We start from the raw sequence: 25,242 nt of genomic DNA on the forward strand, positions 1-25,242 counted from the left end.
TGCCTCCCTGATCCCCAGGCTCAGTAAACAAACAATAGGGGGCTAATCTGCTTTTGACAGAATGTTTTCTATTCTCAGCCTACTAAAAACACAATCAGTAATTAATAAATTATTGCCTTAAATAATTATCCTGTTTGCAAACACAAAAGGGATCAGTTAGCTCAGTACTGTACTTGCATATTATTACTGTTAATTCATAAAACAGAGTTTCAAAATGCCTCAATATGTTTTTGGTGGCTGCAGACATTAAGGTTTTTCTGTTAATAAAAGTTACTTGCTTTATAATTCACTACCTATTTTGTACTTTACAAGTACTTTTCAATGTTCTCATTGCATCTCAGAGGCAAATGTGATACATTTTACTTGCTAAATTTATTTTATAACTCAAACTTGGTAACAGCTATCTAAAAGAATAAAAAGTAATTTTGTGCATATAAATAAGTCAGAATTTATATATTGTAACTGATATTTTAAAATAGGATTTTATGAAGTAGAAATGGAAACTTTTACTATATTTTTCGGATTATAAGGCGGATTAAGCGAAATAAAACAGTCAAATAAGTCAAACTTTATTCAACTCATTCACAATAACCACATAAAATCAGTTCGAGGTCAGTAAGCACAACCAGAATTAATACATAAGGCGCACCTGATTATAAGGCTCACTGTTGATTTTTGAGAAAATGAAATGGTTTTAAGTGCTTAACTTACTGGCTGAAAAATGCAGTACACAAATGCAACTTTAGTTTGCCTGCCGTGTGAAGCAGATGATTTTTAGTCAAATAAAAAAGTCAGCATATTTGTTTTTGTGTTATTTGCTTGAGGATTATTCAACAGCTCACGTCTTGTATTACATATTCAGTTTTACAATGTGCTTATTAAAGAAGGTGGCTCACTTTATCCATTATTAGTATAAACTTGTATATTTTCAGATTTTATGTGTCTTTATGTAAAATTTTTATGTGATGCCTTGCAGTAAAGCCATGAGGTTAATTCTGGTGAAACCCACCAATGCAACGAGACGCCTCGACTCAACGGGCGAAGTCTTCCAAGATGGAGACCATGAGCACTTTGCGTCAACAGGTTCTGACAAGAAGCACGATCCATACTCTGAAGCGTCGGGCGACACCTCGTCATCCCTGCAGGAGAAGAGTCAATGCTGTGCTTCGTCGTCACTCTGTGACAAATCGAACGGAATCAGCCCTCCAAAAAGTTCAGCTCAGAAGTCGCCACTACAAACCCCAAGCTTTGCCCTGTCGCAGCTGAGCGACCAGGACTGGTTGCTGCTTTGTGACCAGGTTAGCAGCGCAGACGATAATCCTCCTTCAGCGGGAAGAACAGCGAACCGTGTGGGGCGTCCAAACCACAACAGCAGATGTGTCTGCCCCTGTCCTGATGCTCTTCAGCATTCTGAAACTTATGTTCTACCACAGTCAAATCGGGGATCAGTTCGAGAAAGCCACTTCAGAGCTAGAAATAAGAGAAGCATTTCATCACCTCACACCCAAACTTTCTCTCAAAGCACCCGCAGTTCGACTAGTTGCTTCTCACAGCAAACAAACCACAAAGATCTGCAGAAAATCACAGCAAACCTTCCAAGGAATATTGTTGTTCCTCAACGCATTGATCAAGAAGCTCAGAGAGAACTGCCTTGTAGTCATTTTAAACTCAAAGGCTGCAGCCAAGTAACGTGTCCAAATTTGTTTAATATCCCTCTGCAATCCACTGAGCGTGTCAAGACGGATAAGAAAATTAAAAAAGAGCCCCAGCACGCCGTCAGTGCAGACGTCACCTGGAAAGAGCTTCTTGTTAAGGAACCGCTGTTGGTTCAGCAACGCCAAAAGAGGGAGTCCCATTGTTCAAAACCTGGTGACCCATCATGCAAGTCATCTGAAGATCTGTCTTTTGGACTCAAGTGCCGTCATCTCCCTTACAGCCGTCCGACCAACACACAGAGATCATATACGCCGACCAGTCAGAGAAGTTTAAAATCTTTCTCCACTAGCCAGTGTAGCTTACTTGAGAACCAGGATTCAGTGGAGGAGCAACATATTCAGGTATATTTCATGGGCAACTTCCTTAAACTTAAGATTTATAGAATTTTTTAATCCATATGTTTACAAATATACTAGAAAATGTCTTCTAGTATTTTAAATGTGTAGTCAGATGATCAGTTTAGAACCCAATAAATATAAAAATGTGATGCCCTGGCTTTGATTGAATCCCAATTTAAATGGCATTAGTGTTCAAGTTTGAGAAAATTGTAATTTTTTTTAAGAACTAGATTCTCCCCAAAATTTGACAACATAGTTTAGGCTAATCAGTCGATCCCTCACCAAATTTATTATTATTATTATTGTTTGTTTTATCTTTGTTTAGGTGTTTAAAAGAATAGTCCAGACAGTTTGCGAACTTCTTTAACATGCATTTCTGTTGCATTTCATATAAAAGATAATTAAAGACTTTTTTTTTAAAACATAAAATCAAATGGTACTTTCACTTTTGGGTCCATCATTTTCTAAGGAATAAGTACAATTTGTTGTTCCTCACATGGCCTTTGTTCACATTTTGATCTCTGTTTGCAGACAAACGCCCAGCACTGCAGTGGATCAAAAGTGTCTCCCTCAAAACTCTCTCCTCCACTTTCGGAAACCTTGGACTCGGGCAATATTTTCAACGGGGATGCAGTGCGACCGCTCAGCAGCCAGGGTACTTTTAGTTCTAGTTTTACAGACTTTCAGTCAAGTCAGCAGCCGCTTCAGCTTCTCCATAGTGCCATCCTCGAGGACGCCTTCTCCAAAGTCCTCAGAGAAGACTCCAGCAAGGCCAACAGTGAGAATCTGATCAGAGCAGAATCCAGCAAACCGCACAAGAAGACGAAGGACATAAGCTATCGGCTGTGTCAGAGGAGGGATCTGTTTGGGAAGCGCAAACAGCTGAGCGACTACGCGTTGGTCTGCGGGATGTTTGGCATTATTGCCATGGTCATCGAGACTGAGCTGTCAAGGACCTTTTACAGCAAGGTAACATTTGTAGAAATTTGAGCATATATGCAAAAAACCTACTGCAATTATTATCAAGGGGTGGGTTATATCCGACTATAAACTCATTCCTACCAGCCTGTGAAGTCTTAAATTATTCTATTATTACATTCGGTACAGTTTGACACTGGAATCAGTTGTAGCCCAGAAAGAGGTAGTACTTTGGCCAATCAAAGAACTAGTTCAGGTGTATGAAGGATCTTAAATTGTTTAGATTGTTGTAGATCTGTCCATTAGATCAGGAGGAAGAAGCACTTCAATGCCAGAGATCTCAAGCATCCCCACATTAATCAGTTTTTTTATTCTTACTCATCTTGGCTAAACGCAGACTTCGGTTCAATGTATTGTTTTTATGCTACTAGTGCTTAGCGTATTTTTAGTTAATGTTTTTCTTAGTTCATATCTTAGAACTTATCACCGTTTTTCTTTTACGTTTTATTGTTGGATGTAACTGGGACCCTGTGTACACAATCTCGTTCCACCACATGTACCGCATGTGGTGCGAATGACAAATAAAGAAACTCTGACTCTGAACATCAATGACAAGATTTAAACATATATAAACTTTTACTTTGACACATTTTTTACCATTTTAGCCTGATCATCTTGGACTTGTTCAGATGTTTGTCTATGGTGCACAAAATGGGGGGAAGACATATAAAAAAGATCTGATGTTCCATCATACTGAAAACAAAAAGTGAAGAAAATCTTTTATGAGGAATAGTTGTCTTAAAAATGAATTAAAAAAAAAAAAAATAGCAAAAACTTTTTGTGAACACTTTCTTACTAGACATACACAAATATATTTTCCAGAAAACTTGTGAGAAAAAGTACCTTTTATAATCTTGTGGCTAATTACTAAAAAAAAAAACAATAATTGAAATGGAAAATGTCTTCAAAAAATTATGATTAAAATTTAAATTAATTAATAATTTAAGTAATATATGTATTGATAAAACTGTGTATGTTTGTTAAATTGTAATCTTTACTAAAACCTGGACAGTTCCACAAACACGCTGCTGTTTTCTGAAGTGTGTACAGCAAACTGACTATGTTCTTATTTTGTCTTCTCTGTGTTTAGGAGTCTGTTTATTCATATGTAATAAAGGGTCTGATCAGTATATCTACCGTCATTCTCCTTGGACTCATTTTGATGTACCACGCAAGGGAAATCCAGGTATTATAACTTTGATATATATCAATATCGTGTATTTCTTAGTAATTTTACAAAATTAAAAAGATATCTGGACAATAAAATGAGTTAAGATCAAATTAAAACACAAAGTATCTGTACTAATTTAATTGAATTTATTTTCTAAACTCCATTCCTTTTGTTAACAAAAAAAAAAAAACATGTTATTGCTTCGTAACTTTAAAGAGCTTCTTGTCTTGAAGAAATTAACAGTTGAATTGAATTCAGTAAGTTTTTGGCTCAGACTTTTACTTTGGCTGCATGATTATTGTTGTTTTTTTAAGACAACAGCAGCCATTGAAATCATTAAAAATATTTTTAAAAATATGATTTTGACTAATAGTTAAAAAATAGGCCAACAATGATGCACCCTCCTGTGCCTATACTGTACATGAGTGGTGAAAAAAATCCAGGCTCTACAACTCAACTAAGCAAAATGTTAATCATTTGCCTATTTTTTTTAAACAGAATGTGTTTTTTTCAATTTATCATCTCACAGTTTGCCTTAAAACTTTTAAAGGTGATTTAACTAACAAGCTTCGTTAAATGATTTGAAAGAAAAAAAATGCTTAATTATCTTTTTTTTCTGAATAATTTTTAAATACCTTAATTCTTCAGCTCTTCATGGTGGACAATGGTGCAGATGACTGGAGGATAGCCATGACCTTTCAGAGAATCCTTTTTATCGCATTAGAGCTTCTCGTCTGTGCCATCCATCCTATCCCAGGCCAGTACATGTTCACCTGGACTGCTCAACTGGCCTTCAGCTGCACAGCCTCCATGGCCGATGCGGACATGGACATCATCTTTTCCGTGCCCATGTTCCTGCGCCTGTACCTGATTGGCCGGGTCATGCTGCTCCACAGCAAGCTGTTCACCGATGCCTCCTCTCGCAGCATCGGGGCCCTCAACAAGATCAGCTTCGACACTCGTTTTGTCATGAAGACTCTGATGACCATCTGCCCTGGCACTGTCCTGCTCGTGTTCAGCGTGTCCTGTTGGATCATTGCAGCGTGGACTGTCCGCATATGTGAGAGGTATCCCATAATCCCATTATTTTTTTATATTCTAGTGTTTTAGAACAGAAAAATCTGTGGTTGTTTTCTCTAAAACATGTTTGTAGCTTTATCTCTAACCACTTTACAGTCAGGTGTCATGTCTTGACAGGCATCACGATGCACAGGAAGTGACCAGCACCTTCCTTGGAGCTATGTGGCTGATCTCCATCACCTTCCTGTCCATTGGCTATGGAGACATGGTCCCTCACACCTACTGTGGAAAAGGGGTTTGCCTGCTAACAGGAATTATGGTGATAATTTTATTTTATTATTATTTTTATTTTACAGCACTGAAACCTTATAAAATCAGTAATGCAACTCTACATATATTTATATTTTAGTTTTATGTCATCCCCAAGTCTTAGTTTTAATGAAAGAGCTCCGTTACATTGTATTTTTGTTATTTTCTGCAGTTTAAATGTTTTATTTTTTGATAAATCTAGAATTTTGTTTAGACGTTTTTGATTTTTTTTTTTTTTTTTTGTCAGAAGTTTGTCATCTTTCATGACACTGAAAGTGTATCCATCTAAATTAATATAATATGTCCCCTAAATACCAGACTAAAATCTTCTTCAGAACTGCAGACAACATGGATGAATGTGCTGTTTTCTACTATACAGTGATTTTATTTGCTGCTTCTCCCCTCAGGGAGCAGGCTGTACTGCCTTGGTAGTCGCCGTTGTTGCAAGAAAATCAGAACTGACCAGAGCCGAAAAACACGTTCATAACTTTATGATGGACACTCAGCTTTACAAAAAGGTTTGTTTGCATGCATAAATGCACATTTCAAAACCAATACGCTTTGTAATCTACCAAAGTTAAGTCAGGTCCTCTGGACGGATGCAAAAAGTAAAAAATAAAAACTTGTTGAAACGTTTCATCTTTTATCCAAAAAACTTGGTCAGTCTGATGAGCTGTGTAATAAGCTCAGTCTTATAAGCTGCATCAATAATCTCTACAATTAATCCTAATTGTTAATAAATTATATACCAGCAAAATATAACACGAGAAGAATCTGCGCAGACACTTTATTTACATTATACTTATGCCTAAATTTGACCTTTTTGTTTCCCATAATTGATCTCCTCAGATTAAAAACACTGCAGCAAATGTTCTGAGAGAGACGTGGCTCATTTACAAAAACACCAAGTTGGTGAAAAAGATTGACCATGCTCGCGTACGGCACCATCAGCGTAAATTCCTGCAAGCCATCCACCAGTAGGTATCACTATGACGTCATTTCTTATAAATGAAGTTACATTTGGACACGCACCTTTCTTTTCCAGTCTAAGCTCTGACTGTGTTTTTTAAATAACATTAATGGGAAAAGTGTTTTTTCACAATAAACTGTTCATCGTTTAATTTTGTTCACAAACGAAGTGACCGTTACTTTGGTTTTTATTTGTAGACTGCGAAGACTCAAGATGGAGCAAAGGAAATTAACTGACCAGGCAAATACAGTGGCCGATCTCGCAAAGGTAAGCGCAGTATTGTCTTCTGAGTTTTTAGAGAGTTTAAATAACAAAACAAATCTTAATCTGGTAATTCAAAGTGAACTAATTATGGAAAATATCATTACTGGTACTTTGATATAAATCAATATATTATAAATGGTTATTATTATTATTTTTTTACACAAAAGTATTTAGAGCTTTAAATCACCCAATTAAAGTTGATCTTGTGGTGCATTAAATATGAAATATTGCATATATTTAACATGTTCTAGTTCTAAAGTGATTCTGTAAGTTTTTATGGAGCTTCAGTCTTTTTTGTTTTGTTTATTTGTTTATGTTTATACATATAAATAATCATAATTTAGACCAAAATATAATCTGAAACTTGTAATATCAAAGTTGAATGATTAATAATAAAGTTTATAACAACTTGACATGATGGGATTTATGAGAACGTACCATCAACGTCAAAGAACTATCATTAAAGGTTGATGTGAAGTCTTTGTGCTGTGTTCCAGACTCAGAACATGATGTATGATCTGGTGTCAGAACTTCAGCATCGAACCGGGGAGATGGACAGGAGGATCGTGGCTCTTGAACAGAAACTGGACTCCATCCTTCTCGGTGTGCAGTCACTTCCGGTTGTGCTTTCTCAAGCAGTAACAAAGCTACAAAGGGACTTCCTGGATGACTTAGCCTGTCATGTTCACTTCCTGTCTTCCTCACTGAGCTCTGAGTGCTTTTCAGGACCGCCCAAGCAACTTTGTCCAGGATCCACCACACCAGAGACAACGTATAGCTAATTGATCCATTTCTGGGGTGCAATTTTATTTTGTTTTTTATTTTTTTGCCTAGAAGGATTATTTTTACAAAAACTGTGGTCATGAACACCTAAAGAGGAAGAAGAAAATTAATGAGACTTTAGAAAAAGACATGCCTCGTAGTCCTCTTCACAGGTATTAGCGTAAAAACAATATTTTCTTATATGGAATAATAAATAAATAAAAGTTCTGTCGAGCTATTTTGATCAACATATAAATTGTATTTTTTTTTTTAATGGTGAAATATTTTCTTGTATTTTGCATCAGCTTAAATTTGGCTAATTACATACCGCTAATTCAGGCAGATTAACCTAGTCCTGTGTTGCCAGAGAATAAAATCTCTGCAGGTCATATGTCAGTTTTGATTTCTTTTTGAAGAAGCAGCAACATTATGGGAACTCCAAAAAAAAAAAAAAAAAATAATCTCAAAATAGCCTTGGTTTAAGTCAATATTTTTCCCTCAGCATCATTTTAAGAGTGAATTAAAATCTTTTTTTCTTTTTTGGAAACATCACTGAAATGAGCTGCTGGTTAATGAAACATATAAAAGGTTCTCAAACTAGTTTAGCCATTGGTTTCAAAAGTTGGGGTCAGGACCTCAATGTGGGTTGAAAAAGGCCAAATGGGAGCTTTAAGATGACCTCTAGAATAAAAAATATTCCTAATTTTTGATACAAATAAAAAAAAAAAACTGAACTTTTATGGAAATTCTTTCACAGATTATAATTTATTCTTAAGTCTTATTTACACTATTGTGCATGTGTAATGCAATTATCCATTTTTGCATGAAAACACATTTCCACTTTGCACAGTGATTCAGTGTTCCATGAATAGATTTAAACAAAGTGAAGATGTCAATAAATTTATGATTAAAGCCTGTTGGAGGTTTCCACGTGTTAAGAAGAGTTGTTTTAATGGCAGTAATATTTCTGAAACCAAAAAGAAGTAAACAAACGCGACACTGTAAAATATCACGTCTCAAAATCTCGCGATAGAATTTCGAAGGCAAGTTGCACCCACGAGAATGTCGTTTCGCGCGCTGACGCTAAGCTCCAACCCCTGTGTTGATTGACAGCGCTTTTATCCAATCAGCGCAATAGTCTGGACGGATAGCAGCCAATACTCAAGATGAACCTTACGGAGCAGGCGGGATAACAAAGTCGAAGAATAACTCATTGATCAATCTTCGACAAGAGATACGAGTTGGTTGTGCCGATCTATTTTTTAATAGTAATTAGGGGCAAAACGTGCACTTTTTTTTCTCTCTAAGCGTAAACTTATTGTTTTTATTGGACGAACAAACAGGTAAACCGTTTTCTGCTTTGTTTTTTCCTAACTTTTAAAAGTGTATTTATTGTTTATTTGAGGTTTAATGTAGAGGTGGGCGATGAACTAGACTACACTTCTGGTTTTGTTTACCTGTTGCACGGCTACATTTTGTTAAAACACGTAGAAAAGTTTGGTAGTTTCGCCGTTTTTTGTTGATTTCAGTTAGTCGGCAAAACAAAAATGCTAACCCCACATCACTTTTCCTGTCTTAGCGTCTCGTGCCGCCCGCAATTGACTAAAGTTTTAGTCCGCACTTTGAAAAAAAGTTGAATGAACGAACTGGTAGTAGTGCATCTTAAGTCGGAGGAGGTACTTTATTGTTTTTGATATTTTGTTTTGTTTCACTGTCGTCGGACTGGGGGAGACGAGCTCAGCTGCTGGGAGCGCTAAAAGCAACACGACGCAGCGCGTACTCCTTATTACTTAGAAGGCCTCAAAATTATCACGTGGGGTCAATGTTTTATTACAGTAACGCCGCCGTCATTTCAGACCGACACACAAGATGATGTTTCACAGTTTTTGTTCTAGCCAGGACAGCAGAGGCACATTGTTTGCTAGCGCTCCCTCGCGTCCGGATGTGCTTTTAAAAGAACTGGGCGTGGCTTGGAGCTCATTTTCCCGCACTGTATTTAAATCTGCCTCTTCCTTCGCTTTCTGATAAGGCGACAGACCACTGTACAGTACAGAGAGGCAGAAAGCCTGCCCTGTGCAGCAACAGTAGTTTCGTTATAAAGTCTCCCACAGTTAAGATATTTTATCTGTGGAGCTTCTGGCATGTTTCAGGTTAAAAGCTAATACAATGTTTGTTTCAGATCTTAACCTTTGAACAGGAAGGAGTCTATGTCTGTGGCAGGAACAAGGCCCATAGTTCACATTTTAGGTTTAAAATCAGTTTGTTTAGTCTTTTACATTAGTTAAAAAGGTTAATTGATGTTTACTATTACCATTTGTCATTATTAAATCAATTTTGGAGTCATGGATATGTTCTTACTGTATTGTTTGGACCACAAGTTCTTTATATGTAGACCATAATATTATACTAGACCAGGGATCTGCAACCTTTACGATCAAAAGAGCCATTTTTATGCCTTCGTTCACGACATTAAACGTGTCTGGAGCCGCAACAACCTGCTACAATTGTGGTCATCAACTGGTGGCCTGTGGGCCGATTTAAGTTTGTTGGAGTGGGCATTTGTGGCCAGTAGGGGTGACAATATAAAGCATAAAATATCTTAATGATTTTTAACATTTATTAAAGATAAAGACCAGATTCTTGTAAATAAGGGGGAAAAATAAGTTTTTACAATAAAAAAAAAAATCTATAAACCATGCATACAGTTTTTCATATAAAGAATTAAAGCATCAAGTTAAAGTATGTTTTACTTTTTGTATTTGCTCCATTGTTCATGTATTTGCAGAAGAAATGACAGGAAAACAGTTTGAACTAATCATTTTTGTTGTTGTTCATGTAACAACCAATAAAATTCAGTTCTATATCAGTTTTGGTCAAAGCTTGACAGAGCTGCTGCTGCAGAGGGACCAAAGAGCCACATGTGGCTCCAGACCCACATATTGCAGACCCCTGTACTAGACGATATGTCAACAGGACCTGGCTTAAAGCCAAAATAGCTGTCAAAATATGCAGTTTTTTTAAATGAGATTTTGTTTTTATATTTGTGTATTAAATTTGATGAATAATCACATATTATGGTATAAGATATGGTACCATATATGCTTTGGTATTTTTTTTATTTTTTGTGGCGATTCGAGGCTGTTCTCATCCTGAGCATTTTATTGCAGTGTTGACCTTGTGTTGATCTGCATGACAAATTAACCTAAACCATATACATCATTCACTACCAAAAGTCTACTGCGTGAATTGTAAGAAATTGGAGAAATCAGCAGTCATGTTTTGTTACCAGCAATTACAAGTCATTTGTTTACATTTGAACACTGATAAGTGGACTTTGGACAGTCTTGGCATCAATGGATATTGAGTCAGAAAAATAATTCCTGGATGTAAACAGAGTCGGAGGAGAACAATGGAGTCGGAGGCACAGGTCACGTTTCTCTTCTGAAAAGAAACGGTGTACAAGCTGTAAGGATGAGCGTAAACGTCAGTGGAGAAAATCAAGCGCCGGAGAGCGCTTAAACAAAATTTAGAGCTAAAATCATATTCAAGTGAGCTGTGCTTAGATATTCCTAAAGGAGAATTTCCATAATCATTTGTCAAATTTTTGCAAGCAAAGTTGTGGAATTTTTTTTTTTTTTTTTGCTAATTCAGATGTTACAAAAACCCTGAATTTCAGTTTTATTAAACCACAAACAATCATTTAATATTGTAGAAGTTGTTAGAAACATAACATTTCAAATCAAAAACACTTAAGTGTTTTTTTCACAGCTGTTATGGGTGCAAGGAAGCTGCTACGTTGTATTTTTACTTAATTTTTTTAATCAGGGATTGCTCATTAAGGCTGTGGCTATTACAGTCAGAGATTCTTTATTGTCTTTCGCACCTCATGTGGTACATGTGGTGGAGCGAAATTATGTACACAGGGTTCCAGTTACATCCAACAATAAAATGTATAAGAAAAACAGTAATAACATCTAAGATTTGAACTAAGAAAAACATCAACTAAATATACACTAAGCACTCATAACATAAAGCATTGAACATCAGCACAAACATGAACATGAGTCTGTGAGCAGATGTGCACGCATGAACACATCAACATTGAAACAGATCAGCAGCAACATGAAACAGATCAGCAGCAACACGACACAATTTCCCACAGTGACTATTCCAGTTAGATTCATGAGTCTAACAGCCCCAGGGTAGAAGCTTTTCCTCAGTCCAGTGGTTCCACACTCAATGCTTCTCAAACTCCTTCCTGAGGGGAGTGGGGCAAAAAGTGTGTGTGCTGGGTGAGTGGGGTCCCCCACGATGCAGGTAGCCCTCCCCCGCATCCGGAGGTGAAGATGTCTGCGATGGTGGGGAGGCCGACTCCGACAGTCTCCTGTGCAGCCCTCACCACCCTTTGCAAAGCTCCTCCCTCTGCAGCTGTGCAGCCTCCACGCCACACGTCGATGCTGGAGCACAGGATGCTCTCCACCGCACACCTGTAGAAGGAGGCGAGGACCGAGCTTCCCAGACCAGCTCGTCTCAGCTGCCTGAGGAAGTAGAGTCTCTGATGAGCTTTCTTGATCAGGCCGGTGGTGTTGTTGCTCCAGCTGAGGTTGTCATTCATGTGTACACCCAAGTACTTGTAGATGGAGACCACTCCCACTGCAGATCCTCTTATGTTCAGAGGGGTGTAGGTGTTTTTGTTCCTTCTGAAGGGGATCAAAAACATCTACACTCCCCTGAACATAAGCTAAACAGCTAAACCTATTAGAGAAATGCATACAGTATCTGACTAGCAGCAATGCAACAAGTATTTGAATCAACAACAGTCGAGACCTATTGACAACTAGAGAATGAAAATGAATTTTGCTTGTTATATTTTGTCTCCAAGAAATGTTTGACAAACAGTGAATGACAAATACGGTAATCTTTTTAAATACCATGGTGGGAATGGTAAATAAAATAACGGATATTTTTGCTTTCCATCAAATTTAGGCATCAATAAAGTACACTTGCTTAGAAATGTTCTTTTTTTTTTTTTTTTGGCATTTTCTTGTGAAAATACTTTCCCACTTGTGTTAAATGTGTGTGAGATCAAATTGCTGCGTACAAATTACTCTAGCATGCACTAATATAAAATATTTTGTAGTAAAAGCTTTGCTTCAGTGTGTTTGGTTTGGGTGTTTACACAGGGCAGCTGCAATGTGGATTCAAGTGCGCACCATGGATGGGAAGGAAACCCACCGGGTAGATTCCCTGTCCAAACTCACTAAGGTGGATGAGCTGCGTGTCAAAATCATGGAGCTGTTCAAGGTGGAGCCAGAGAGACAGAGACTGTTTTATCGTGGCAAGCAGGTGAGATTTTGTGGTTGAAATATTACTTTTGATGTATGCAAACATGATATAGGGCAAAAGTTTGGGAGTTTTTATTTTTATTAGAATCTAACAAATAACTTCTAACATTTGGTTTATTCAGTCTAAGGTAAGCTCAGTAGATGCTTGCATGAAGAATGCATTATTTTGGTAATGTAATAATGTGTGTTTGTGTATTCATAGATGGAAGACGGCCATACCATATTTGACTATAGTGTGGGCCTCAATGACATAGTGCAGCTGCTTGTTAGGCAGAAGATGCCCCCTGCTGATGTCGTCAAAATCAAGGACAAAGAAGCTGAGCTATCAGACTCAGATTCCGGTTGTGGTTCAACCCAGAGCGAGTCTGACAAGAACTCCACTCACGGCGAGGTCGAAGGTCAGACCGCCGGAACGTCTGCTCAGACAAACAACTCGGATCTCGTCTATCCTGGATTTGGATTTTACAAGGTACTTCTTGCAGATTGTGGTCCAGATTAAACCGATGTTGCGTTTAGCGTTGCGTTGCTTTAGCAGAGAAAGGCAGTCGTAGAAACATCTGTCATGAACCTGCCTGGAAACAACACAAGGTGGTAATTTTCTGGCTATAATCATCATTGATTAATGCAGAACAAGTTTCTGTTTTCTGTTCATTTTAAGGCATTTCTTATGTTTTATGTTTACGCTGCATTTATTAGTCTTTGTTATCAAGATGTTACGTTTTGACAGACTGTGAATATTTTACAAATTTAAAATTTGGCATCAGTGGCGACATGTAATAAAACTCCAGATATGCTGATGCTAAAAAGTGATAATTCAAAGCTTTAAAAATTTTTACTTTCTTTATAGTATATATTGAAGGTTTTGAATGTTAACATATTTTCAACATGTTGTGACTGTTTTTATAAGTCAAAATTGGAAATGTATGTTTTATGACTTTTAAGCTCTTTAATATCTTAAAGATAACTTTAAGATGAGATCTCCATGATCATTCAACTTGTTTTTTTAAATTTTTAATTATTGTTATTATTTGCATTTTAAGATTAACGACCTGGTGGATGCAAGAGACCTAAACATGGGAGCTTGGTTTGAGGCCCAGATTGTGAATGTTACAAAGATGCCCCAAAAAGAGGGAGGGGAAAAACAACCAGACGAGGAAGAGATCCTGTACCACGTCAAATACGAAGAGTGAGAAGTTTTTCTTAATTGTGATCTCTTGATTATTTAATTAGTAAAATGCAAATCTTGTCATGCAAAAAACTGTGTGCAGTGATGCCATCAAACCACTGTTAACAAAAATTTGCTCACTAGTAGTGTAAGCACAATCTTTTTATTTTTTTGTTGTAAAAATTGAAAGTCGCCAGCGATGCAGACAATAATTAGATTCAGATAATAAAGCTTTCAAGGAAAACTTTAAAAGGTGCAATTTCATGTTCTGGGTGAGACCATAAAATTAATTATAGTCTCCAAATTTAACAGTGAATTACATCAGAGTGGAGCCTTAGCAAAAGAAGAGAAGGTGCAAAAAGAATGTCATGTAGCTAAAACCCAGAAAATAAACTATAAATAAGTTATGACAGACCAAAAACAAAAGTTGTGAGGAACAACACAGGACTTAAGTCAGTGGAACTAGTGGTCAGAGGCTGCCACATTATTACCAGTTTAGATCAATTTCAATTTAGAGAATCATCTGCAGGCAGAGGGACATGGATGTGACTAAGCTTAAGAATACATAATATTAAAACTAACATGTTAGCTGAGTTAATTTTCTAATCTTGAAGAGGAGAGGACTAAAAGATAAATGTCTGGTGTAGTTAACGGATACCCCCTTTCTTTGCTTTCTATCAAAAGTGCCCTTGTGTTTGAGGTTGCGATGCAACAGTTCTGGCAGGAACCTTCACCTGTGTGGTGTAACTGTTTGAGCCTGCAGCTGTTTTGGTTGTTTGTCTTCACTACTAATTTCTATTTAATTTTTCCATTACACACCTATGAAGACATGTAGCTTGAGCTTCTGTTGCATAATGATATGTTATCATATTAACTGTCACAGCTACCCAGAGAATGGAGTGATTCAGGTACTGGCCAAGGATGTCCGCCCAAGAGCCCGAATAACGTACGAGTGGCATCAACTAGAGCCCGGAATGGTTGTCATGCTCAACTATAATCCAGATGACCCCAAGGAACGTGGGTACTGGTATGATGCTGAGATCCAGAAGAAGCGGGAGACTCGCACATTGCGAGAGATCTGTGCCAAGATCATTCTTGGGTGAGGGTGCTGTTTAATGCTATATTGAGTACGTTATGAAAACTTCATCTGGTAATCTTCACTTATTGTGGTGCCAGGTGAATGCTTTCTTCGGGGATCTCATTGCAACAGTTTGTGGGGCTTGTAATGCCACAACAGTTGGTTTAGTAGCAGCAGGTTTCCTGTTGTGGTATCGGCAGATTGCTCAACGTTGCAGTGAAAATATTGGAAGCAGAATTTGCAGCCATGTTTTAGCTTTGCCGAAAGCTTTAATGGGTTTCTTCTTTATTCGCAGTGATGCTGGTGACTCTCTTAATGACTGCCGGATCATGTTTCTGACTGAAATCTATAAAATTGAGGAGCCTGGTTCACCGAGCGAAATTCCAGCTGGAAATGAGAGTCCATTAAAAAGTAGGTCGAAGATAACTTGTATAACACAAATCTGCATTGTCCAAACTTTCTTTACCCAACCATAGTGCATTGATAAATAAGATGCACCTTTATATCTGTATTCTCCAGGATCAAATGGACCTGAATGCAAGCACTGCAAGGATGATCCCAAGAAAAGCTGTCGCTGGTGTAATTGTCACAGCTGTGGGATCAAGCAGGATCCTGACAAGCAGTTGCTGTGTGATGAGTGCGACATGGCCTATCACATCTACTGTCTGGATCCTCCACTAACTTCCATCCCTGAGGATGAGGATTGGTGAGTAGAAACTTGATGCATTTTTAAAAATCCAGATTAACCCTCAGTTAGTTGAAATAAGCTAAAGTATAGCTAAAAATAATGATGCAAATAATGTGAAATGTTTAGAATAATGTTGGGTTTAGTAAGAAATCTGATAGCTTTTTGACAAAATCCAACACTAGACACAACTCTTGATAAGTAATAACATAATCATGATTATTGTCTCAGGTATTGCCCGGGTTGCCGTATTGACACCAGTGAAGTTGTCCTGGCTGGAGAGAAACTGAAGGAAAGCAAGAAGAAGGCAAAGATGGCTTCTGCCAGCTCCTCAAGCCAGAGAGACTGGGGCAAGGTGATGTACAAGAAGTCTTACCCATATAAAGAAAAAAATCACATCCTGTAGTAGATTATGCATCTCGCGTTGTGTGCTTAGTGTTAAGTGCAGTGTTTTTGTTTTGTTCTTTAAAAAGGGGGTTAAATACTAAAGTTTTGAAATGGAAACTTCACTTTCTAGGGAATGGCATGTGTGGGTCGAACCAAGCAGTGCACCATTGTCCCATCTAACCACTATGGCCCAATCCCCGGAGTCCCTGTCGGCTCCCTGTGGAAATTCAGAGTGCAGGTTTGTCTAACTCGGTCTCAATGAGAAAACAAACAAGTGTGTACAATAATAAATATTGATAAAATCAGTGATTAAATTATAACCATTTAGGCAGTTTGTTAAAACGATAGAACGTTTGTTAGACTGTAAATGTAGTTTAAACTTGAAATTAAAGGGTCCCTCCCAGTAATTAAGGTAACTGACATTGGAGATTTAACACAAGCTATAAAACTGTTGTAATTTCGATTAAGTAAATGCTAAACTTCACTATATAATTTTTTTTTCTAGGTTAGTGAATCTGGTGTTCATCGGCCTCATGTTGCTGGAATTCATGGCCGAAGCAACGACGGTTCCTACTCCTTAGTCCTGGCAGGAGGTTATGAAGACGACGTGGTATGCATTTTTTTTTTCCTGTATATTTAACAATAACGCATGAATGCTAAGGATAACTTTTTTAAGAAATGTTGCATTTTGTCTATTTTGTTTTACGTTCAGTTAATCAGTTAAAGTGTTGTATTTTATTATGGAACTAGAACTTTCTACATGGTTGTGTATATCTTTCTTTACAGGATGATGGTAACGAGTTCACCTATACTGGCTCAGGAGGACGGGATCTGTCTGGAAATAAGAGAACAGCTGAGCAATCATGTGATCAAACTCTGACCCACATGAACCGGTATGGCTAAAACAATTGTAATGCTAATTTTAATTTTTTGTTGTTGTCTAGGTGTACTTTTTCCTTCTCCCCCCCCCCTTTAAATTGTGTGTGTTTTTGTTCATTAGGGCACTGGCTCTCAACTGCAACGTTCCTGTAAATGACAAAAATGGAGCAGAGGCCAAAAACTGGAGAGAGGGCAAACCAGTCAGAGTTGTGCGTAACTGCAAAGGACGAAAGCACAGTAAATACTGCCCCGAGGAAGGGAACCGATATGACGGGATATACAAGGTACGAGGGAACATGAGAGATGCTCCAGTGTTTGGTGGGTTAGATCTAATTTGGAACAAGTGTAGCATTAAACACACTTGATTTTCTTTTCTGGCAAATTGTGTGACCCAACTCTTTGAGAAATAACTTTTATTTTTTATGTATTTCATAGGTGGTGAAGTACTGGCCAGACAAAGGGAAGTCTGGATTCTTGGTCTGGCGGTATCTGCTGAAGCGTGATGACGATGAGCCGGCTCCATGGACCAGAGAAGGCAAGGAACGCATCAAAAAACTTGGGCTCACCATTCAGGTAAATATCACAATTCACATTTGTTTTGTTGTTTAAAGGGTTAAAGTTTTATTGTTCCATGTACTACATTGTAAAAAAAACAAAACAAAAAAAACCCAACTTTGTTTATCCTTTGCATGTTCGAGCTGTTGTAAGTAATTATGTTGACTTTTTGTAGTATCCAGCTGGTTATCAAAAGGAGAAGGAGAACAAAAATGAGGTCGAGGAGGAAGCGACACCCAGTAAGGCGAAGAGGAAGAGAAAATCTCAGGGCAGCGGTATGTTCTTTCAGACTTTAGGCCCTTTGGTTGTGTTTTTATTTTTTATTTTTTCTGTGTAATTTTTTTTTTTTTTTTTTTTAGTTTTTACAACAAAAAACAAGGCATTTATGTAGGGAATATTTTGTATTTAGTAACAAATGGAAGAAATACATTTGAAGAAATTATCACAGTTTTTGAGGGCATGTGAAAATCTGCTCTTTAGAAGTAAAAATTAAAATAATAAAAGCTATATATACTGTATATATATATATATGTATACATATATATATATTTTTTTTTTTTCTCAGAATCTTCCAAGAGCTCACCAGCCAAGTCTCCTAAAAAGGTCAAAGTGGAGGCGTACGAGCTTACACCGGAGCAGAAAACCCTCATCAAGAGCGACAAGCAAAACAAGAAGCTGTGGGATGAAGCCATGGAGTCACGGGCACTTGGACCGGTGAGGATGTTTTTATTTTTATTTTTTATTATCAGTTTAATTGGCTTATTGTTGTTGTTGTTGTTTATTGGCTTATCATGTTGCTGTGTTCATGCGTGCTCATCTGCTCACACAGACTCGTGTTTCTGTTGCTGTTCAAAAACTGCTTTTAGTTAAAAAGAACCAATGTTTTTAGCCACTTATTTGCTTGCTTAATACAGGCCAATAGTGTCATTGTTGTAAAATAAATTACCACAGTTTCCACAAGCACAAGATATGTCTTTAGACATGATTTTGAAGGAATGAGCAGCTGCTTACAGCCTCATTTTACAATAAGAATTTACTTCAGACTGAAACTTTCATATCAGCAGTAGTTTTCCGATGCAAGCATCTTATCAAGTTACTTTATAATGGATTACTACCTTTTTTATTTTTTTTATTATTGTTTTTAGAAAGCTAGTAGCAGTGGTGGCAGCTGTGGCTGAGTGGTTACAACAGTCGTCCTCCAATGGGAGAGTTTGTGGTTCAATGCCACCAACAGTCACATGCTGAAGTGTCCCTGGGCAAGACACTGAACCCCTTAGTGCCTCCTATGTGTGTCCCATCGGTGTATGAATGTGACCTAAAGCACTGATTAGTCTACAGATTCAGATTAGCTTTATATAGCTAAAGTAGAGTGATGTATGAATGAGTAAATGAGGGCACAGATTGTGTTTTAAAGCGCTTTGAGTATCTTGACTAGATAGAAAGATGCTATATAAGTACAGTTACATGGAAATCTAAGGTCTTTGTTGGCTTTGTCTAAACTAGATTTATTGGTTCACTTAAAGTATGGATAAAAAGTTTAGTTTGGATTAAAGATGTGTTCTAATAAAGAATCTTCATTGGATTCAAGGTTTAGCCTTTTTTTTTTTTTGAAACTGCACTCTGTAACTTTTGAAATTGTTTTTAAAAGTTTAGTATTTCTTTAAATAACACAATGGAAGCGTAAAGTCATTTTAACACTCAAGTCTTAAAAACTTGTCAACTTAAAAAAAAAAAAAAATGAACAGATGACTTCTTTCTTGACAGGTTTTAAATAATTTGGTTTTATTCTTACAGAAATTCTTGAGCAAAGTTGAAGAAGTTTTCCTCTGCATTTGCTGCCAAGAAGTGGTCTTTCAGCCCATCACCACAGAATGTCAACACAACGTCTGCAGGGTAAGAAGCTAATATTCTGTTAGATTAATAAGGCAAGGTTTTCCTCCTAACTTATTAGAAATGATGCAAATAGGGATGAAAATCATTTCTACACAGTGCATTACTGGTGAGACTGTTAACGTCTGATTGTCCTTTTTTAAGGAACAAGTGCAAAATAGGATTTTGTTATACAGTATTTACTTTTAAGCAAGCAGTGGAGCTGGTGATAAAGCATTATTAACATGCAAGTGTGTAAGGAAGACAAACACGACATGTCGGTTGCTGTTTTCTCAATTTTTCATTTTGTAAAGCAGTTCCTGTTCTTTTTGTTTAACTACAGAAATGTGGCCATTTGCAGTTTCTTAGCTGCTTTATTGGGTTTTTTACTTCAGAGGAAGTTGTGTTATCTGCTGGGATATGATTGGTTCACTTGTAAGTTAAGGAACTCAAGAAGAATGCTCACCAAGCAATTGCTCTAATAATAAAAAATTTAAAGAAGTTTTTTTTCAATGCCAGCTTCTTGTGTAGCTTCAATGTATTAAAATATTTCTGTGGATTTTAAGATTTTTTTTTTTCCAATTACTTTTTTAAAATCTTTATTTTTATTTTAGAACAGTAGGCTGCATTGCCTGGAAGGGTAAAAAACATGAATTATGAACACCAAAGTTCATGCTCGATAACCCAGGTTTAAAATCCAACAATGTTCAGTCAGGTCATCTGGACGGTTTCTTTTCTTTCTTTTTCTTTTTTTTGCCGAGACGTTTCGTCTTTCATCCAAAGGACTTTTTCAGTCTGAGGAGCCACCAAACAAAACTGATTCCCACAAACAGCATACTCCATAGTGGGGGAAAATAGTTTGGAATATGCTGTTTGTGGGAATCAGTTTTGTTTGGTGGCTCCTCAGATTGAAGAAGTCCTTTGGATGAAGGACAAAATGTCTCAACCAAGAAAGAAACCGTCCAGATGACTTGACAGAACAGTGTTGGATTTTATACCTGGATTATTGAGCATGACCTTTGGTCACACAGACTCAACTCACCAGGTGTTTTGAACCACTTTGGCATGACCGTCTCAGAGGAGTTGACCGGGGAGAGGGTGGGCCCCGGAGGCCATCTTGGCACCAATAAACTGGTTTTTTTTTGTTTTTTTTTTCCCCAAAAGAAACCGTCCACATGAATAGTAAAATTTAGGTGATAATCCAGAACTCATAGGTTATGGTTCGTTCTGACTGTTTAATCCAAAGGCAACTATATGCAAGTTGGGGTAACCTCATCTGCATTAAACAAATTCAGCCTCTGTGGTATGAAATATAATTGGTTGCTCTTATTTTAACTTCTTCACTTTCTTGCCATTCTAAACTCAAGTTCTAAAACTGCACATCTTCATTGCAACTCTGTAATTCTTACACCTTCAACACAATAACGGTGCAGCTGTGTTGACTGCATCCTTTAATGTTAATACTGTTTTAATTTGGCACATTGTACAATCACACAGTTCATATTGGCAACAAACAGACCTTGCTCTTTCGACTGCTTTGGAAAGCCTTACCTTGTAAAGCGCTCCCAGAATTATTTGGTCTGAAAACACCTACTGCCACTTGTGATTTTAGAAAAACATTGTGTTGAATGCGTCTTTATATACACTGCCTGGCCAAAAAAAAAGGTCACGCACTAATATTTTGTTGGACCGCCATTAGCTTTGATTACTGCATGCATTCGCTGTGGCATTGTTTCAATAAGCTTCTGCAATGTCACGAGATCTATTTCCATCCAGTGTTGATGAATTAATTTTTCACCAATATCTTGAATTGATGACTAGGCACTAGGCATGATGGGTGCATCACTTCACCTGCCTCTCTTCTTACCCTGATGTGCCCATCACTCTGGAACTGGGTTCATCTGGACTCCTCAGACCACATGACCTTCTTCCATTGCTCCAGAGTCCAATCTTTATGCTCCCTAGCAAATTGAAGCCTTTTTTTCCAGTTAGCCTCACTGATTAGTGGTTTTCTTAAGGCTACACAGCTGTTCAGTCCCAATTCATTGAGTTCCCTTCACATTGTGCATGTGGAAATGCTCTTACTTTCTCTATTAAACATGGCCCTGAGTGCTACTGTTGTTTTTCTTCCATTTGATTTCACCAAATGTTTAAGTGATCGCCGATCACGATCATTCAGGCTTTTGTTTCCGGCCACATTTCTCTCTCAAAGACGATGGGTCCCCACTATCCTTCCAGTTTTTAATAATGCGTTGGACAGTTCTTACCCAATTTTAGTAGTTTTTGCAATCTCCTTAGATGTTTTCTCCGTTTGATGCCAATGATTTGACCCTTCTCAAACAGGCTGACATCTTTTCCATGAGCACGCGATGTGTCTTTTAGTGTATCTGGTCAGTATCAGTGAATAAAGACATATGAAGCAGTCTTTTGTGCAGCTTAGAAGTGTGAGGTACATATGCATACACACAATTTTCATTCAACCTTTATACAGGTTAGTCTCATTGAACCTCTTTCTTTTGGTTTGATTTATTTTGGTTTCAAGTAGGGGTTGAATGGGTATATAATTTTTAAACTCGACATTAACATAATAAAACCCGAGTAGAACTCGAGTATTTGATGACGTCATAGAATCTCAAGATACAAAAATAAATAAAAAGACCAACAAAACATTGGGAGCGTATATTATACTCCTACCATTTATCATACTGCAAATACGTCACAGGAAAACTAAACTGTTAGTTATTATTATTAAACTGCAAACATGCAGCACGTACAGAACGAAACTTAAACCGAAACTGGTTCTGGTTCGGTGGATTGGACCCGGTGTGACCTGCAACAGTGCAACACCGCCCCCTACGATCATACGGTGGTCACATAATATGACGTCACTACGGATACTCGACGTAACTTTTTTAACCTCGATAGATGTCCTAGCAATCGATGTGTAGATTACTCGAGCACTCTGTTAATGCCCTAGTTTCAAGAGATGTTCCACGTTGCTGTAAAATTTATTGGATTTGAGCCTGTCGAGGCAAACCTGACATAATGTTTAACAATTCTGTTCAGTGGCTTTTATACTGCTGATCTAAGTAATGCTGACATTACTGAAATGATCTAAAGTACATGATGGTGTGTAGAGGAAGGGTATTATGGGGAGTGGTGGCGCAGAGGTTAGAGAAGGTGAGCCAGTGATTGGAAGTTTGCTGGTTCGACCCCCCCGGACTGACAACATCAAAATGTGGGTGGGGAAGGTGAAACGCCCACACCTGCCTCTCTACTCATTTGCCCCTACCCTGGGCCTCTGAGCATTGTAACTTTAACCTTAACCTCCACCATCTCCAGCTCCTCTGGGCAGCTCTCTGCTCCACAAAACATGGTATAATGGATTATTGTTTGTGCTCATCTGCTGAACCTCTGGTCACTGAAATTCTTATGCTTGTTAGGTTAAACATTGAAGTTTAAAAGGCTTGGGGTTTATTTTTTAAAGTTTTTATTTTTTTTACTTTAGGAATGCCTTCAACGGTCGTTCAGGGCAGATGTGTACACCTGCCCAGCCTGCAGACATGATCTGGGCAAGAACTACTCCATGTCTGTCAACGAAGCGCTGCAGGACATTCTAACCCAGCTTTTCCCAGGATACAACAACGGGCGATGATCATTGCTTCCGCCTGCTCAGCCCTCAAGGAAACTCAATTAAAACTGTAAGGGGCATTTTCTGACCAAGCAATAAAGAGTTTGTTTCTTTTAATATATTTTCTGTGATTATAAAGTTACAATACTTGTGGGCTGAAAAACTACAATTTTTTTTATAGTCATTCTGCCATGTTTTACTGTTTTTGATAAATTAAAAACTACAAAAAAAAATTGGTTACTGGCTGTAACGTTACTAAATTAATGGGTTTTAGATTTTTCTATTAATTAATGCTTGTGTCCATAATTGAAATTGTGTGCCCCCCGTTTTTTATTTTATTTTTTATTATTATTCAATGTTTAGCCCTCGTTAAAATATTTAGTCAAGACTGCTTAAGTCACTTTCAAACTTGTTCGAAGATTCTTTTACGTAATATTTTTAATTGAAATGTTATTTGCCTTGCCGTTATGGTGGCCGCAGATGGTTAAAATGTTGGTGCTAATAGAAACAGCTGAGAATGTATTGGTTTAATTTGTCCAAGCAAGATTCTTAGATTAAAATTGCACTAATGTGAAAGAAAAGTTAATTCTGAATAATATTAAAATGTGAACCCAAATTTGACAAACAGAAGAAACGGGGTTTGTTTTTCCGTTTTCAAGCAAAGAAGTGTCTTATTTAGAAACCGTGTCATTAAACGTTGTACTTTTTTTTTTGATTTGTATAATAAATTTCTAAACAATAACATTTTCCTGATGAATTTGATAACTCTTTAAAAGACTGTAGATTGAAAAGCACAATATATGCCATCAGATTTTAGCTTTCCCTCATTTTTTTAATGATTTACTATGAAATAGTCCAAAGAAACCAATGCTGAAGCAAGAGTAAAGTAGAATTCCCATTAATCTATCTAGCTCTAAGTTGACCCTTTTATATTCAAGCTTATTTGAGCCTAGAGTCTCCATTTGTATTTTTTGGATAATTATAGGCAAATCTATGCTTTTTCCATCTTTTCACAATTTGTGCCATCCAAGTTAAACTGTTTCCATTTAGCCTCAATAAAAATACAAACCACTTCTAAAATTAACATTTGATATAAACTGAATTTTATTTTTTTCTCCGTTACCATTGTCTGTTAAATAAATGTTGTGCTAAAGTTCATCAAGTGTGTTTTAATGCCACTCATGTTTTATTAGACAAAAAAATACATAACCTGAAAAATGTATATTTTCTGAATATGTACAATTTTCTCTAGACCTTTTTGGATTTGTATTTTTTTTTTTTTGAATTCCTTGCACATATTTGCAAAATTTTGTCAATACAGTGTTATTCAATAAAAGCTTGAGTGGTGTAGTTGGATTGGGAACGTGTCTTAATAACATTTCAGCATTTTAATTTTTCAAGATAACTCTTTGTAATATTAAGCTGCAATGGTAAGATTGCTTGTAATTTAAAGGAAGATCGTGTCACACCGAGTTCAAGGTATGGACAACTTGAACAAGGCTTATGAAGAAATTTGAGTAAATTCATAGATTAACAAAGCTTTAACATGAAACAAGATGGGGAAAATGCGTAATGTTGGCTGCGCTGTAGACATTTTTATCACTGCAGCTCATGAAGGACATTTACCAAACCAGATAGTGTTTGTGTGCATTCGTGTAGTAAGAAAGCCTAAATAGCCCAGAAACGCAAGGGTCCAGAGGGCGTTAGATATGATTGGATATTGTGTGTGTCCATTACCAAAAGAGCCAATCATAAAATGACTTTCTTCATTAACTAGCCAATCACAATGCACAATGACTGAGATGGGCGTGACTCGAAACAGATTTGACCGGAAACTAGCTTAATGCTAGAAGAAAATCGTTAGGGGGGTATATTTACTAACCGAAACCAAATTGAGCAAAACAGAAAGAGTGCAATATTTTGCTGCAGGAGGTAAAACATTTCCTCACAGTTTCTTTTATTGCATGAGGGTTTAGTGTATTTTTTTTCCGTTTAATCGCGATGTTGTGTTGCTCTTCGTCGTGTTGTTTTCTTTTTTAAATGGATGCAGTTAGCTCGAGGCTAGCTAACATTAAAAGACGTTGAATTGAACCTTTGGACACGATTATCTTGACTCAGTT

The 25,242-nt window shown here is 37.2% G+C and overlaps 4 protein-coding genes across 4 annotated transcripts in view; 3 read left to right on the plus strand and 1 right to left on the minus strand.

Annotated features, from left to right (window-relative positions):
• LOC119430598 (cartilage oligomeric matrix protein) overlaps positions 1–25,242 on the minus strand; it is a gene marked incomplete at its 5' end in the record, with an annotated part of 568,315 nt that overhangs the window by 125,485 nt on the left and 417,588 nt on the right. The gene's annotated exons all lie outside the window — the stretch shown is intronic.
• Positions 984–7,548, plus strand: LOC119430592 (small conductance calcium-activated potassium channel protein 2-like). The gene is made up of 9 exons (XM_037698023.1): positions 984–2,057; positions 2,586–3,023; positions 4,123–4,218; positions 4,852–5,270; positions 5,401–5,542; positions 5,940–6,050; positions 6,382–6,509; positions 6,700–6,769; positions 7,264–7,548. Exons 1-9 carry the CDS (start codon positions 984–986, stop codon positions 7,546–7,548), a joined length of 2,763 nt encoding a protein of 920 aa, XP_037553951.1.
• On the plus strand, positions 12,714–23,146 carry uhrf1 (ubiquitin-like with PHD and ring finger domains 1). The gene is made up of 16 exons (XM_037698028.1): positions 12,714–12,874; positions 13,076–13,342; positions 13,914–14,059; positions 14,922–15,137; positions 15,412–15,527; positions 15,636–15,822; positions 16,033–16,156; positions 16,319–16,426; positions 16,694–16,798; positions 16,975–17,081; positions 17,189–17,351; positions 17,503–17,640; positions 17,798–17,897; positions 18,188–18,336; positions 19,417–19,515; positions 23,000–23,146. The coding sequence occupies exons 1-16, from the start codon at positions 12,722–12,724 to the stop codon at positions 23,144–23,146; spliced, it is 2,325 nt and encodes a 774-aa protein (XP_037553956.1). The 5' UTR covers positions 12,714–12,721.
• The window catches only part of kdm4b (lysine (K)-specific demethylase 4B), a 62,889-nt gene continuing 62,593 nt past the window's right edge, over positions 24,947–25,242 (plus strand). The window contains exon 1 of the mRNA XM_037698021.1: positions 24,947–25,054. The gene's annotated coding sequence lies outside the window, so the exon portion shown is untranslated. The remainder of the gene's footprint in view (positions 25,055–25,242) is intronic.

Source organism: Nematolebias whitei, chromosome 3 (genome assembly GCF_014905685.2).
Source record: "Nematolebias whitei isolate Nwh7 chromosome 3, NemWhi1, whole genome shotgun sequence".
Taxonomy (NCBI): domain Eukaryota; kingdom Metazoa; phylum Chordata; class Actinopteri; order Cyprinodontiformes; family Rivulidae; genus Nematolebias; species Nematolebias whitei.

Excerpts from the sequence above, each read along its gene's own strand:
- LOC119430592 (XM_037698023.1), top strand. The coding sequence starts at position 984 with ATGAGGTTAATTCTGGTGAAACCCACCAATGCAACGAGACGCCTCGAC. Across the intron at positions 5,543-5,939 it reads GCCTGCTAACAGGAATTATG|GGAGCAGGCTGTACTGCCTT; the intron begins GTGATAATTTTA and ends TTCTCCCCTCAG. Across the intron at positions 6,051-6,381 it reads ACACTCAGCTTTACAAAAAG|ATTAAAAACACTGCAGCAAA; the intron begins GTTTGTTTGCAT and ends TGATCTCCTCAG.
- uhrf1 (XM_037698028.1), top strand. The coding sequence starts at position 12,722 with ATGTGGATTCAAGTGCGCACCATGGATGGGAAGGAAACCCACCGGGTA. Across the intron at positions 13,343-13,913 it reads CTGGATTTGGATTTTACAAG|ATTAACGACCTGGTGGATGC; the intron begins GTACTTCTTGCA and ends TTGCATTTTAAG. Across the intron at positions 19,516-22,999 it reads GTCAACACAACGTCTGCAGG|GAATGCCTTCAACGGTCGTT; the intron begins GTAAGAAGCTAA and ends TTTTTACTTTAG.